The following is a 16,616-nucleotide window of genomic DNA, read 5'->3' on the forward strand; positions in this document are numbered from 1 at the left end:
ATCTAACTGAAGTCTAAATTAAGAAACCCGGTGAGGAAAATGCGATTTCCAATTATTTCAAATGTACTATATATCTGGTTTTATTTCATTGTTTTCATATTTTTTAGGGTCCTCTATGTTTGCTTATTTTTAGAGATATGTTAAAATATAATACATCAAGATCTTACCGTAGGCTTTTTGCCTTCTTTTAACAAAGTTTTTCTCCTGAGAACACCTTGAATAGTAACAGCTCCCGGATATAAATGCACTGCCAAATCCTCTGATTCTGCAGAACTATAATAATGGAATGAAAAAAAGAACATGTACAACCTTTTGTGTATAGTAGTTACAAAGTAGGTACTTAACTGCAAAGTAATTACTCTTAATTTTAAAACCTTGTTACTGACACAATTATAAAGGCTTACTGATCTAAAATTTATAAGCTGTCACAAAAGCTTAATCAGGAAGTTATTAAAGTCAGCAGATGGTTAAAAAAACACACTTTATTACATATTTTAACAAATGTAATTTAGAAAGAATAGAGTGATTCACTTTAGTGAAGATTAAATCAAGGATTTAAGACTTTTTCTTCTTCTTAACATGCCACATTTGCATCACTGCTGTAAACATTTTTTCCCATTAGAAACTTTTAAGTCCTGGTAGGAAAGGTGAGGATTCTTTTTGTTAAAAAGTATTCAGGCATAAAAAATCCAAAACAAAAAGAGCGTAAGTTCCAAAAGGAAAGAAAGGAAAAAAAAAAACCCATGCTTAATTTTAATTCTAAAACAGGTGAGAGAAGCAGTATAGGCAATAACAACATATTTAAAAAACGAGTGTACTGCAGTTAAGTTGTAATGACATTTAAATGCTCTCAATGAATAAGTGTTTGATTATAGCCTAACAGATCTCCAAGAAAGGAATAATTCCAAAACTCAAGATTTCCTTTTCATTGATCTTAAGAAAACCATCACAGAATAACTAAACATTTAAATATCTTTCCCCAACTGCCTTAAGGTCCTGTATTTAAAACAACAGTTAACTTCTACAAGTCAATTAAAACATACACACTAATAAAAATCTGTCATTCTCTGGGGGATCTGACATGATCTGCAGAATTCCTACAACAGGGAAAAAAACTGAAGATTGCTAGGTTATCCCGTTATGATTATTTAGGTGTCTTCAAAGTGACTTAAAAACCTCGAGACCACTAGAAATTTCATGCTATGGCTATTTATATTCAGGGAGGTATACACAAAGAGATTAGACACCAAACTGATAGAAAGTTTACTTCTGAAGTTGGCTATTTTATTTGTTGTATTATGAAGTAGCTGATTACCCATTACCAGTAACTTCCAGCCCCATGTCAATCTAACAGTCTCATTTCCTTCTGCAGCTAATATGGTACAGAAAGAGACCTGGTTTAACTAATAAACCACTGAACAAAATGAGTTGAAAAGCACAAATAGTATTTACTGAGACTTATCGAAATTCAGAGCCTGCAGGATATATGGAAAATTCTTAACAAAGATGAACTGGAGACTTACTGGCCAAGTAAATGCTTTGACAGTAGCCTTTGAATAATGCTTATTCAAGAACCAGCAGCTGTTATAAGGCCACCAAGTTGGAATTAATTTTGCAATCGGCTCAGTGGATCAGAAAGGAAAGTTCAAATTTATCTCTAGATTAAATCTTGGAAAGAAAGCTTTTGTGGGTATTTTTTTTAGCTTTTAAGCCAATTAATTGAGAAAGAACAGAGATACTGTGAGATCACACCCATTTAGCCAATCACCAACACCAGAAGGGAGTTCTGTGACCCCTGAATGCAGGGGGATTGTACCTGCTGGCCTTCATGTGGCTTCGATAGCCATTTCGTGCCACTCGTGTCACCGGGCCGAGAGAATGGTATAATCTGTTCCTGTTGGATTCCATTATAAATCGTATATATTACATATGCATTTATTCACAACAATACCTAGAACAATATAATAACTTCTTCCTGTAATACCGTTTTCTAAATCCTACAAAAGGACAGTATGTGGTCGCTCCTCCTTTTTTAAGCACGCAGCACAGATTTAAAAAAAGATGTTTTCTTCTACTACGGACTCTAGAAATACAGGTCTTAGTATATACCATACATTTTTATATACATTTGCTTTCACAAATCTGCTAAGATAATTAAAGAGTTATTTATAACCAGCACTATCAAAACCTGGAAAATACTTCAAAAATCCTTTTGTTTCTATTCCAGTTCTTGGACTCCAGTTTGAAAATGGTATCTGGATCTATATAAATAACTCATTTTTATGATATGTCCCTATGAAGACACCTAAAAGCGATGTGGGCTCTAAACTTAAAATTAATGTGGCCTAAACATCTCTATCTTCCTCTCTATCCTTTACGTTAAATCCAAAAAACTAATAAAAGAGACAAGCTGAGTAAAAAGGCATTATTTTATTTCTACATCAACTGAAATAAATGGTAAAGCTGATAAATGATATAAATGGTTTGAGATAATATTTATCCAAAATGGCATGTAATACTTAACGAAGGAAATACACACACACGCACACATGCGCGCGCGCGCGCGCACACACACACACACACACACACACACACACAATCACCAACACTTCTTTGCCTGGGAAAAGCCAAAGGTTGCACTGTTGATAAATGTGATTTAAAACAAAAAGTATCATTTTAGCAACTTAAACAGCAACATATTTGATGTCTCTGTAGGAAATAAGGACAGAAGGTGATATGTTCAACATTCAGAAAACTATTTTCGAATTCACTCTCTACAAGAAGTATTTAAAAAATCCTAGCTCTTTATTTACTGTTTATTATTCCATGTCTGAATCTTGCCGGGAAGCATTAATTTGCTCTCAAAATTCCAAAAGCCACAGATTTAAACTTGGCACAAGTACAGACTTTTTTTTAGCTGCAAATGTCTGCAAAGTAAAACATCTGTCATAGAAGAAATACATTGTTTTGAGATGTGAAGGTGACACCGTTAAATACTTTCTTCAAAAGTAACCTGCTGGGATGAGAACAGATTACTGAATACAACACTATCCTGGTGCAAATGGAGGAATGATTTTTTTCAATCAATGTTTTTTATCTAAAGATTACAATATACTCTATAATCAACACATGATGCTCTTCCTGGAGGGAAAGAACTAAAGTCACTTGTACAGACAGCATGCCAGAGGCAACTTGTGTTTTTCTTGTTTCAGGCAAACCCTAATAAAGAGACTGAATACAAAAGTTGGAAGAGAAATAGTATGCAAAAACAAGTTGTTAAGGCCCCTCAAAAACAGTAAGACTTAGGAACACTGACAATTAGAGTAGAAAGGCTCAAGAGTACTTTGAAATGCTGGGTCTACAAATAAAATCTTAATCACGTAATAGAAAAATAAGAATATAATATTCCAATTAAACAGCATGAAATTAACCAATTCCAGTATCATTTATGGATAGTCAATAAAACTGTTTTCTACTAAAAAGTGACTGATACGGAGTTAGATAACTATTTTCAACGCCATCAATTTCAATATGGCCCTCAAAGCTGCTTAGAAACTTAGGCTGCTCAGTTTATATACGAAAGGGAGCAAGTATTTTGGCAAGAGTCAAGCATCCTGTAAATATAAAAATGGAAGAACTGAAATGGTCAAAGACAAAATAAAAGTCCTAATGGATGTTTAGTAAATAAATTATTTGCACTGTTTGGCTACATTTTTCAGGAGATCTTACATTCGAAGATCAATATTAGCGTATAAGCAGTAGGCAGATGGCAACTTTTAAAGCTTAAAGCAATAAAGAAAGGAGAAGGGAACATGCCTTACAGGATTTCAGTAGAAATCTGTGCACTCTGTACATACTCTGAGGTAATGTCAATTTAAATTCAAACTTCAAGCTGCTTTACTTATAGTATAATTTAACACTGAGTCTTCTTGCCCTTGACAAGGTAGCAGAGAGAATGAAGGAGACTACGCTACTTAATGCCCTAATATTACTTAAATGAACCAGAATTTAAAGAAGTAATTTTAAACACATAAGTAGGTAAGTTGACTATGACTGGTTATTATGATTTTAAATTTGTAATTTTAAAAGCACTAAAGTTCATGTATGTATCAAGTCACCAAATAAACATGTATTTATTAGCTAAGACTTAAATATCAACTTTAATTTCTGCCACCAGGCGGAAGCTTATAAATAGTCCCTTACAGATATGTAACAAATATTATCTGTTAAAATGCATATGATCACCTCTTAAGAAAGACAAACTAAACTTGAAGCAGTTCAAATGAAGAATTCTTACCTTTCAAAAGCAGGCCATGAGGTCTCTTCACTTAGTTCAGAACCATCACTGCTACCTAAAATCAAAAGTTATTCTATTTTTTAAACATCAGAATTACAGTATAATCTTGTATTTTAAAGATTCTTTAATTGTACTTCTAAAATGACAGTCATGGGAAGCCTGAGTGGCTCAGTTGGTTAAGCAGCTGCCTTCAGCTCAGGTCATGATCCCAGCGTCCTGGGATCGAGTCCTACATCGGGCTTCTTGCTCAGCAGGGAGCCTGCTTCTCCCTCTGCCTGCCATTCTGTTTGCCTGTGCTCGCTCTCTCCCCCCCCCCCTCTGATAAATAAATAAAATCTTAAAAATAAAATAAAATAAAATAAAATGACAGTCATGTTATTCGTGGGTGAACATCCACATATTAATTCTTCCTTCTAGTATTAATGCTGCTAGGCACATTCTGTAGAATGTTGGAATTTATTAAGACTACCTAAAATAACAAAATAGCACAGAACAGATGTTAATAAACAATTTTCTACCATTAGGGAATGTACCATAGGCACAGAATTTTTCAAATTTAAAAATATGGTCAAAATTTAAGACCAATATAGTTGAGAAATTCTTAGAGGTTCATGCTCTATTTTATCTCTACAAGCCTTTTAAAACTTTTTATTATCCTAAGGATAAAAAGCTTAATGAAATTTAATTTTGCCTTCAGAGGCAAGGTAGAAGAGGATGGAATCCCTACATTAAAAAAAAAAAAAAAGGTGCTGCAACAATCCAAAAATAGCAGTTAAAATATAAAGTTTTACGTTAACTAAAGAAAAAACTGAGGGGGGACGCCTGGGTGGCTCAGTTGGTTAAGCAGCTGCCTTCGGCTCAGGTCATGATCCCAGCGTCCTGGGATAGAGTCCCACATCGGGCTCCTTGCTCAGCGGGGAGCCTGCTTCTCCCTCTGCCTCTGCCTGCAATTCTGTCTGCCTGTGCTTGCTCTCTCCCCCTCTCTCTCTGATAAATAAATAAAATCTTAAAAAAAAAAAAGAAAAAACTGAGGGGAATAAACTTAGAAAGTCTAAAACAACTTATACTGATTTAAATGCTATTTTAAAGATAATTCTGGTTCTCAACAAAACTTATGATTAATCTGTCTCTTATATATCAAGTGAACTGTCTATGAGACTTTCATACCAGTGTTCTGTAAGAGACACAAACTCCAGTGCTAAAAGGTACACATTGTAGGTGATGGATTAATGCCTTATCTATGTATTTAGTGTGGCGCTAGTTATATATATATGTAATATCCTTGGAAGAACAGAGTTAACAGTAACAGAAAAAATTTTCTGGTTGTGTGGTTCAGATGAGAAACTGGAATAGAGTCTTGTAGATTATCTTTTGATTTGTAGCATTACATGGTAAACACTGAAAATTCAATCATAATTACTATGACTTATTTGCAGAAAAATGTAAGTCTTTCTAGAAGCATGAAACTCAGAGTGGATATGCTTCTCTTAGCTGGGCCAGACCACTTTAGGTTATCTATGACTTCTATACCACATCAGAAAATGTTAGAGGTCACTGTCCCAAGCACTGGTTACTTTCGCTAGAGTACTTTCTCAAAATCTCCATAGTACAGACTAATATTGTAGATTAAAGCTACAGCTAAGGATAAAACCCTTAACTACAAATTGTGTGTGTGTAACATCTACCATCTATGGTTATAAATTACTTTCTTTCCAGAATATAGAGCTTTAAAACAAAAACCGTCCAAGGTAATATCTATGTCTAATGTTCTAATTTACAAACAAGGATATAACAATCTTTACTGTTTACCCACTTAACAGCCTTACAATAAAAATAAATAAATACAAAGGCAAAATTACAATAGTCTCTTCCTTTTTTAAAAAAGTTTTTTATATTTAAGTAATCTCTATACCCAAAGTGGGGCTCAAACTCACAACCCCAAAATCAAGAGTTCTAAAAGAAAGGCCTCCAAACTGAGACACTAACTGTAACTGAATGAAATAACAAGATAATTATCTTGTGAAAACCAAAAGAACATCAGTGAAAAAGCCACAGATAAACTAAAGAATTATCATTACAAAATTTATGATGGGGGTGGTGGTGCCTGGGTGGCTCAGTGGGTTAAGCCTCTGCCTTTGGCTCAGGTCATGATCTCAGGGTCCTGGGATCAAGCCCCATGTCTGGCTCTCTGCTCAGCAGGGACCCTGCTTCCCCATCTCTCTCTGCCTGCCTCTCTGCCTACCTGTGATCTCTCTCTCTGTCAAATAAATAAATAAAATCTTTAAAAAAAATTTTATGATGGGTAAAAGTCAAATATATATACTTGAGAGATGTAATTGTAAAAATTATTTTTTTTGTTTAAGTGGTATGCCAGATTCCATAGTGTAACAAATTTTTAATGGGAAGAAAGTTCTTCTTTCTTTTGCAAAATTACACTATGTATTATTTTTCAGGTTGAGGTTGATATTTGCATAGTAACAGCTTATAGCATTAATGAAAAGGTATTTGAGGTGGCTAACTTGTCTTCTATTTTGTGAATTTTATCATTATTTAATCATTTGTACCTATCAAAGGGGGAACTTTGGAATTTAAAAATCGCTGAATGGTGCTGGAAAGCTCTAAATCAGTTTTGTTCATTGCGTTTGGAACTTTAAAGGGTTAAGCAAGTCAATTTGTTTAAGAAAATGAACTCCTTCTTCTAGGATTTCTTTCTACTGACTATTCATCAATACTGAGATGATCCTATTAATAATAATAGGCTTAGCCCTTGAGCAATCAGGCACTTAATCAGAGAAGCTATTTTCCTCCTCTATTCCTTCTTAAGAAAAACAAAAACAACAAACAAACAAAACCTAGTAGGAAGGTTTTTCCAATAATCAAAAGAAATAGTGCTCATCTAAAAGATTCAGAAAATAAAGTTTAGGAAGTAAAAACAAATTCTCCTCATAACCTCACATCCCTTTCCAATATGGTCCCAATTTTTTGGTCCCCTTTATCTTTATTCCCTGGCTTCTCGTTCTCCAGTCTACTCCAATCAGGGCTCTGATGCCACTATTTTATGAAGCAGGTCTTATCAAGGTCACCAATGACTTCTATCTTGCCAAATGCACACTGATCAACTCCCATCCTCATTTTTTTTCTTGCATTTGATAGTGATATACTTAATATCTACAGACCTAACTCGAACCCACTGAGCTCAAAAGTCACATATTCAGTTACCTGACAGCTCCATGTGGACCAAACACGTCCGAAATAGGATTCCCAACTTCTCAAACCCAGTCATCCTTCACAAATACCTCACCACCTACAAACGATTGCTCTTCTGGTTTTCTCTATCATGGCAATGGTACCATCATTTAACTAACTAACTGCTTAATCCAAAAAACTGGTAGTATGCCAACTCTACCCCTTTTCTCATTCCTACAACCAAACTGCATAAAGCAACCAATTCAACCAGCCCACCTTCTTTTCTCACCATTCCTCAAATGCCTCCCCTTTTGGAGAAAAAATATCAAGCAGTTTTTTAAAATACCATGATTTCTTTATTAACTTCAGTAGGTACTAGTAAGATGATCCTATATCTAACTGCTACTTTGCTTTTTTATTATTTTTTTTAAAGATTTTATTTATTTATTTGACAGAGATTATAAGTAGGCAGAGAGGCAGGCAGAGAGAGGAAGGGAAGCAGACTCCCTACTGAGCAGAGAGCCTGATGAGGGGCTTGATCCCAGGACCCTGAGCATGACCCGAGCTGAAGGCAGAGGCTTAACCCACTGAGCCACCCAGGGGCCCCTGCTACTTCGCTTTTATCAAAGTTTCTCTATGTATGTTAGGATTAGTGACTCTTTTCCAAATGTTTTATTAAGAATCTCATTTTTATACATTGTAATCCTCTCAGAGAAGTATTTCTCACCTATTGATATTCCACTAGAAAGAGTAGAACTTTCTGCTTGGCCACGAGATGGTGCGTGGGGCTCCATGACGCTGTCATCTAGTAGATGTCTTGGCCCTGCATTTGGGAATGTTGCACTCTTAAACTCTGCTGTGTTCATTTTATGAATGAAACTGGAAACAAAGAGAAGTATTTTTCATATATTTTATTATTGTTGGTTAATTCAGGATATAAAAATACTCTTAAAGATTCAAGATATAGAACATTTACCTGCTATCCTAAACTGACTTTTGAATTCTCATGCTAAGCTATCACATAGATATTCCCATAAAAGCCTAAAATTAACAGTTTAAGGAAAATATTTTAGGAAACCAGGCCAGGCCCTATCTTATGTAACAGATAATATTTTAATTTCATCTTGAGTCTTGGGTCCATTAAAAAATAGTTCCACATTCACTTCTGGGAAACAGCTATTAAACTTTCACAAAAATTATGGCAAAGGTAAACTATGGGCCCCATTTTGAGTAAACAATCTTGCAAAGGTAACGATTGTTAACAAAAGATCAGTTTCCTTTTCATTATATTTAAGAATGAAAGGAGTAATTTTTATACACCTTTACTTATGGTGACCTACTTTAAGACAAGCAATGACTGTTTTGATATAAAAGTTATAATTTAAAAGAAGAATGGGCAATTGCTTTCCTCATTTTATTTATGATGATACTCTGTAATATAGCTCATTTATTCCCCCAAATGTAGGCACTGTTGGGAAAAGCTTATTTCCAAATTAAGGTAAAAGAAGAACTAAACGCTTCTAGGCAAACAAGTTATTTTACTAAACCAGGAACAAACTACTGTTATACAAATAAAACTGTATTTAACTAATAAAACATAGAGAAAACAAATTCAACTGGAAACAACTTAAAAATCTGAAAGATTAAATGAAAAATGCTGACTTATAGCCCAAGCTATGGCACTTCCTGTGTCCATGTGGAATCAGGTTCCGAGGGGACGGTGGCGTCTGTGGAAGCAAGGCTCCTTCAGCTGCCATGCTTTTTCTCCCACTCTGTGGAGATGCTCCTACTTCAGGACCTAGAGGTTAAATGCAAAAGAGAAAGAGACAGAGACAGAGAGAGACACAGAGGGAGAGAAAATTTTCAGATTGTTTCAAAAAGATTTTCTTTTTAATCCCTTGAGAAAATATAAAATGTGATTTAAATTTTAAGATAATGATACAGTTAAATCTATTTAATTGACTGAACATTAAAATATTTGCTTTCTCAGGATGGAATTGGGAGGGAGACAAACCATAAGTGACTCAATCTCACAAAACAAACTGAGGGTTGCTGGGGGGAGGGGGGTTGGGAGAAGGGGGTGGGATTATGGACATTGGGGAGGGTATGTGCTTTGGTGAGTACTGTGAAGTGTGTAAACCTGGTGATTCACAGACCTGTACCCCTGGGGATAAAAATATATGTTTATAAAAAATAAAAATTTAAAAAAAAAATTGCTTTCTGGGGTGCCTGGGTGGATCAGCGGTTTAAGCCTCTGCCTTAGGCTCAAGTCATGATCTCAGGGTCCTGGGATGGAGCCCCGCATCAGGCTCTCTGCTTACCTCCCTGCACCCCCGATACTGCCTGCCTCTCTGCCTACTTGGGATCTCTGTCTGTCAAATAAATAAATAAAATTTTTTAAAAAAATATTTGCTTTCTGAGTCTTAAAACCCAAAATCCAAAACATACAAAATCTGTTAATTTCTATCTTATTGCACTAAGCAGGCAGTATTAGTATTTGCCTCTTTTCAAGAGGAAGAAACAGAATTAGAAGAGATGGGCCCAGAATATCACAATCATAGATTAAGCCTGGAAGTAATCACACAGAGGAGTCCCAGTTCAGTGCTCATTTAATTTTACACAGCGCTTCTCTTAGTTTTAACTTCTTCTTGGAGAAAGAGCATGTGGGGCAGGTCAAGCATTCAAGTTGGAATTTCTTTTTTTTTTTTTTTAAAGATTTTATTTATTTATTTGACAGAGAGAGATCACAAGTAGGCAGAGAGGCAGGCAGAGAGAGAGAGAGGAGGAAGCAGACTCCCTGCTGAGCAGAGAGCCCGATGAGGGACTCAATCCCAGGACCCTGAGATCATGACCTGAGCCGAAGGCAGCAGCTTAACCCACTGAGCCACCCAGGCGCCCTGGAATTTCAATCTATTTTGACACCCTTCAGACTTATGTGAGTTAAAAAACCAGAACTTGAAAAGTATAAAGATTTGCAAAATATCATTTTAACAAAGAAAACAAAAGCAAATGTGAGGAATTCAGACTGCCATGTTTTCCACTGCTTTTAATATACTTTCCCCCTAGGTATCATCATGGCTTGTCCCCTTGCTTCCTACATACCTTATTGAATGGGCCTCCAAATACTTACAGGGTATCTAATATGAAGTTTAGTGCCAAAGTCTGCATTTAAAATTTCAAAAAAGGTACTTATTAATAATTTCTTAAACAGGGCACCTGGGTGGCTCAGTGGGTGAAAGCCTCTGCCTTTAGCTCAGGTCATGATCCGAGGGTCCTGGGATAGAGACCTGCATTGGGCTCTCTGCTCAGTGGGGAGCCTACTTCCCACTGCCACCCCCCCACCCCTCCACTGCCTCTCTGCCTACTTGTGGTATCTCTCAAATAAATAAATAAAATCTTGGAAAAAAAATTTCTCAAACAATGAACAATTCTCCCTAATTTTAGATTTTTAATTATGTGTGGTACACATATATTATCCCCATTATAATGCAATAGGTGAATTACGGGATTGTGACTATTTTTTATTATTTTTTGTACCTGGCCCAATATTAGAGTGAAATTGCTAAAATGTTACTAAAACTGATTTCCATAATTATTCATGTTAATAAAAATTTCCACTCAAACCACAGAAAATTTTAATGTCATCAACCTTCACTGACCAGGATAGTGTATTCTTAATAAAAAAAGAACAGGTATTTATAAACACTTATTTTTTTGTTTGTTGTATGTATTTTCCTTGATTAGCTTGTTTTTTTGTACATTACTATAAACTCCAAGGAACTTCTTAATTAAAAAACAAAAAAAACCAAAGTGATATATTTTAATACCAAAAATAAATTTTTGCATGCATTATAAAATGTGCTAAGTATTTATTTACATTGGAGCATATTATTTCTTTTTTTTTTTGAGCATATTATTTCTTATTAGGTTATCTGATTTGTTATTCAGTAATCTGAAAAAACTATGCACTAACCTACTAAATCTTCTCTCGAAGCAGCAGAGCGTGGCGTGCTTGTCCCTGGTTCTATCTTTAATGAAAGCCTGAATATTAAAAATAAACAAAACACATAAAATGATTAACATTTGACAATATTAAAATTACGTATTTCCTCACAAAAAACAAAGCATTTTAATAACAATCTCAGCTATAAATTTTTCAAGAGCAATCCTTAATAATAGTAAATCTCTTATTTCTTTCATACAAAGCAAATCTTATGGTTATTCTTAGAAATATTAGGCAGAGAAAAAAAACATTAAAAAGTTATATTTAAAAACAGAAAAATCTCCCCCAAACTAAATGGTTCAACACATTTAAAAATATTTGATAAATGACTAAAAAGTGATTTAACTTGAAGTTATATTGATACCTGACACTTAAATTCAGGAATTTTCATGTATTACACAAATTACTTCTAGAATTGTTACTGGATGAACAAATGGCTTCTGTAGCACTAAAATTTTCCAAAACATCCCCCAAAATAACTAATTCAACTTTTTTTTTAGTATTTTATCCATTCATTTGACAGAGATCACAAGCAGGCAGAGAGAGGGGAAAGCAGGCTCCCTGCGCAGTAGAGGGCCCAATATGGGGTCAATCCCAGGACCCTGAGATCACAACCTGAGCTGAAGGCACAGGCTTTATCCCACTGAGCCACCCAGGCGCTCCTTCAAAGATCTTTAATAATAAAAAAGTTATTTGCAAAATTCCTGGTAAATCCCTGTCCTAAGTCAAAGCTTATTAGCTGATAACGTAAGTTCCATTTAGGATAATATATCCAGTTTTGAGTTCCACATCAAAAAGAGATTATGACTCCTATCAGTAGATGCCATTTCAAGAAACAGGATAATACAGCAGTTGTAGAAAATACTTTGGTATAGCCCACAAAGCCCATTATTACTAAGTATTTGTCTAAATATTAATACTTAAAAAAAAGCATTCTACCAACTGGGTTTTTTTTTAATGAAATTGTACAATACAAGTGATATTCATCATGATAAATCTATTATAGGTTCTCAACTTATTACTTTCTTGATAACCTCACTGCAGCTGAAAGGAACAGAGAGGAAGGTATGGGTGAGTCACGCCGCTGCCAGCAGTACAAAAAGCAGAAGCATCTTAAAGCACAGCAGTCAAGTCAGAGGTTGGGTGTCTATGTGTCATCATCAAAACACCATTCAGGAACAGTGATGCTGGTTCACCGAGAAAAGAGATTATGTTCGGATTAAAATGGAGGAACTGTGGAAGATTTCCATCCTGATTAAAAAACACACACTAGGGGCGCCTGGGTGGCTCAGTGGGTTAAAGCCTCTGACTTCAGCTCAGGTCATGATCTCTGGGACCTGGGATTGAGCCCCACATCGGGCTCTCTGCTCAGCGGGGAGCCTGCTTCCTCCCTCTCTCTCTGCCTACTTGTGATCTCTGTCAAATAAATAAATAAAATCTTAAAAAAAAAACAACCCATGCATTAATTTGTAGTGTCTATACTGGTTCCCTATAGATAGATGAAGCTGCCAAAAAAACAGAGGCCTTGGATACCAAAGGTGTCATTTTTATTTAAATCTCTCATCAGAAAAACCATTTTTTCTAATCATTTTAATGGCTCTTATCTTAAAATGCTGACTTTCAGCATACTGAATTAGAAGGTTCCTGAAACACAACTGCATCTTTAAAAAACTGTCTTATTCAGTCTCCCATCTGATGCCCCAATACTGCCAAGTGACTGAGCATTCCCCAAAGCAAAAACACTGCTTCCCACCCTAATCCTCTGATCCTTCCATCCCCTGGAACACTTTTCCTCACTCCTTACATGGAGATACCATCTACTTACCTGTTAATATTAATAAGCCTCAGGTGACACTGTCTCCTGAAACCATTCATGTTCTTTTTTCCCTCATTTTTCCCACTTACAGCTGAGTTAGGTCTCCCCCCCAGATCTATGTTCCCAAGGCATCCCAAGCATATGTCATCTATCACAGTAATGTCTGCACTGCTTTGTCATCATCTGTCTTGTGGATGTGTTCTGTATGAGATGAGCTTCTTAAGGGCAAGAACAAGATTTTGTTTTTGTAATCCTGGCAAGTAGCACAAAAAACTCACCTACGGCAAATGCTTAATAACTATTTGTTAAAATGACTGTAATGGGAAGGCCATTCTGGTTCTAGCCACTCATGAAAACAGAAATCAGTACAACAGCATTAGCTTTCCTACAAAAATGAGGGTATCTCACATCAGTATACTGACAGTTAAAGCTACTTAATGGCTTCATTGGCTACTATATCTTTTTAACAAAGTAAGAATTAGCCTAACTAAACACTTTTACTTTCACCACAGTAAATAAAAATTTACCACCCTCTATAACTGTACAATAATTTCTTAGGCTTCACTATTGAATACTTTAACTTCTTTTAAATTCAACAAGTTTGAGCCAGATATAGAAATTTTTAACAACTATTTAATCATATTTTGAGTTTAAGATATCTCACTAGACAAAACATGAGTGTTTTGTGCTATGCCAGTGATCAGAGCTAAGATGGAAGAAATAGTGGTAAATATAAGATACAGACCATCAAATCCAAGGAGCCCCTAACCCAGGGCGACAACAAATCTATGAAAAAACTGCAGCCTTGAAAAGCTGAGCCACTGACCTCAGACATTTTCAGATGAACTATTTTATAAAATAAAAATTGATATAGAAATATAAAGTGGTAATATTATGGTACGGGAGGATGATGGCAGTAAAGGTGTTTTATTTATTTTTTTAATTTTTTAATTTTTTTAAAGATTTATTTATTTATTTGACAGAGAGAGATTACAAGTAGGCAGAGAGGCAGGCAGAGAGAGAGAGAGAGGAGGAAGCAGGCTCCCTGCTGAGCAGAGAGCCCGATGCGGGACTCGATCCCAGGACCCTGAGATCATGACCTGAGCTGAAGGTAGCGGCTTAACCCACTGAGCCACCCAGGCGCCCAGTAAAGGTGTTTTAATTTTTATTTTTTTAAAGATTTTTATTTATCTACTTGACAGAGAGAGACAGAGAGCACAAGCAGGGGGAGCAGAAGGAGGGGGAGAAGAAGCAGGGTCCCCGCTGAGGAGGCAGCCTGACAGGGGACTCAATCTCGGGATCTTGTGATGGTGACCTGAGCTGAAGGGAGATGCCTGACTGACTGAGCCACCCAGGTGCCCCAATAAAGGTGTTTTTAAACATTAATAAAATTTTAGATACATTTAAATATATATTATCTAGAGCTTTAATCTTTGAAGAGAATTTATTTCTAGTTATTTTCCAGAATTTGTAGCCTTTTATTGGTACTTTCTTCACTGAAAACTGTTGAAACTTAATGGAACAAGGCAGTTGATAATCACATCATACAAGAAAATTTTTATATAATGCATTAATAATGAAAAATAACCTAGTCTCTCATTTTGTAAGCTTTTAAAGTATGTATAAGTATGAAGTTTATTGGAATCTATTGGAAAACAATCTGTAAAAGACACAAAGAAAAATGAAAGCTCGGGACTAATTTGCATAATAAAGCTAAGCAAAAACTTCTTATTTGAAATTAACAAATGAAGTTACAAGAAGCATCAGAAGCCTCAAGAGATATAAGCTCTTTGTCCTTCCATCTTTTGAAAAAACAAAAAAACCGAAAAACCCCCAAAACCTGGCAGTTAAGAGGTACAGTAGTCACTGAAAATAAAAAGGCTTAAAATGTAAAAATCCTTCCTACCTTGGGGCAGAACTGCAGATGTTAAAAAGAAGGAAATGGGCAGCTGTATTTTAAATTTTTTTTATTTTTTTTTTATTTTTTTTTATTTTTTAATTTTATTTATTTATCAGAGAGAGAGAGGGGGAGAGAGCGAGCACAGGCAGACAGAATGGCAGGCAGAGGCAGAGGGAGAAGCAGGCTCCCGGCTGAGCTAGGAGCCCGATGTGGGACTCGATCCCAAGACGCTGGGATCATGACCTGAGCCGAAGGCAGCTGCTTAACCAACTGAGCCACCCAGGCGTCCCGGGCAGCTGTATTTTAAAAGTGATTTCTGAAACCCTTAATAAAGGACTTGGTATAACAGAGAAAAGGGTAAGTGTGGTACTGGACATATGCCTCTACCCTAGAGGTAGAAAGGTTCAATATTGTCTCAATCCATAAAAACAATTGAAAACAAATTCAAAGATGTGTCCAAAAATTACCATTAGAAAAGGAATAATTTTCCTATTTATAGAGGGTTTTATTATTTTTTCAATCTATTATAAGATAAATTTCCAAAAACATTCAGTGCTTGAATATAAAGAAAGGAAGACATTTACACTGGAACTATCAAAGATCAGCTCTCAACAACTTGAGAAAAGTGAAACACTTTTAAACAAAGGAACAGATGAGGTATTTGCAAATTGTCTCAATCATACCAAGTGCTTAAGAAATACATAAGGGTGCCAGGGTGGCCTAGTCGTTAAGTGTCTGCCTTCAGCTCAGGTCATGATCCCAGGGTCCTGGAATCGAGCTCCCCATCAGGCTCCCTGCTCAGTGGGAAGCCTGCTTCTCCCTCGCCCACACTCTCTGCTGGTGTTCCCTCTCTCACTGAGTCTCTCTCTGTCAAATCAACAAATAAAATCTTTAAAAAACAAAACAAAACAAAAAAACCCATAAAATAAAGAATGTATACAAATACCTTTATCATAAGCACTGTAAACTGGGATTAGGCATTTGCATGATATGATATAAAATTCAGATGTTTAAACACAAGGGGACGAAAGGGTAGATAGAACACAGATCAAAGTTAAACCACTTCTGAAGATCCAACCTACTTGTAATTATCATCTTCCACAAACTTCTGTAGTTCTTCTATATACTGAACGGAGTTCAGGTATTTTTGAACATGAGGCAACATGGGGATATCTAGGCAAAATGTGATAAATAATTATCTGACGCAGTATATCTTAACCAGAATTTTAAAAGTTAATTTAAGAAATACAAACTTAAGAAAAATTAAGGCTGCATGGCACCAAAACTCTAGGAGGAGACTACTGAGGTAGATTTTATTTAATGTAAAACTGATGGTAATTTAAAAAATTACAGTTGCATGCTGTTTGTACAGATTAAAAAACAAAACACCAAACATACTCTGGTTTCTCTTCAG

General features: G+C 35.7%; 1 protein-coding gene across 4 annotated transcripts in view; it reads right to left on the minus strand.

Annotated features, from left to right (window-relative positions):
• RALGPS2 (Ral GEF with PH domain and SH3 binding motif 2) overlaps positions 1-16,616 on the minus strand; it is a 158,340-nt gene that overhangs the window by 19,797 nt on the left and 121,927 nt on the right. For 2 of the 4 annotated variants that reach the window (XM_082704088.1, XM_082704090.1), the window contains 7 exons: positions 16,285-16,375; positions 11,457-11,524; positions 9,146-9,281; positions 8,211-8,362; positions 4,298-4,352; positions 1,817-1,894; positions 168-273 (listed from right to left, as the gene is read on the minus strand). In XM_082704088.1, coding sequence (XP_082560214.1) covers positions 168-273; positions 1,817-1,894; positions 4,298-4,352; positions 8,211-8,362; positions 9,146-9,281; positions 11,457-11,524; positions 16,285-16,375 — 686 coding nt within the window. The remainder of the gene's footprint in view (positions 1-167; positions 274-1,816; positions 1,895-4,297; positions 4,353-8,210; positions 8,363-9,145; positions 9,282-11,456; positions 11,525-16,284; positions 16,376-16,616) is intronic. The other 2 variants (XM_082704089.1, XM_082704091.1) reach the window with 1 other exon arrangement.

This window comes from Mustela nivalis, assembly GCF_964662115.1.
Source record: "Mustela nivalis genome assembly, chromosome: 16".
NCBI lineage: Eukaryota > Metazoa > Chordata > Mammalia > Carnivora > Mustelidae > Mustela > Mustela nivalis.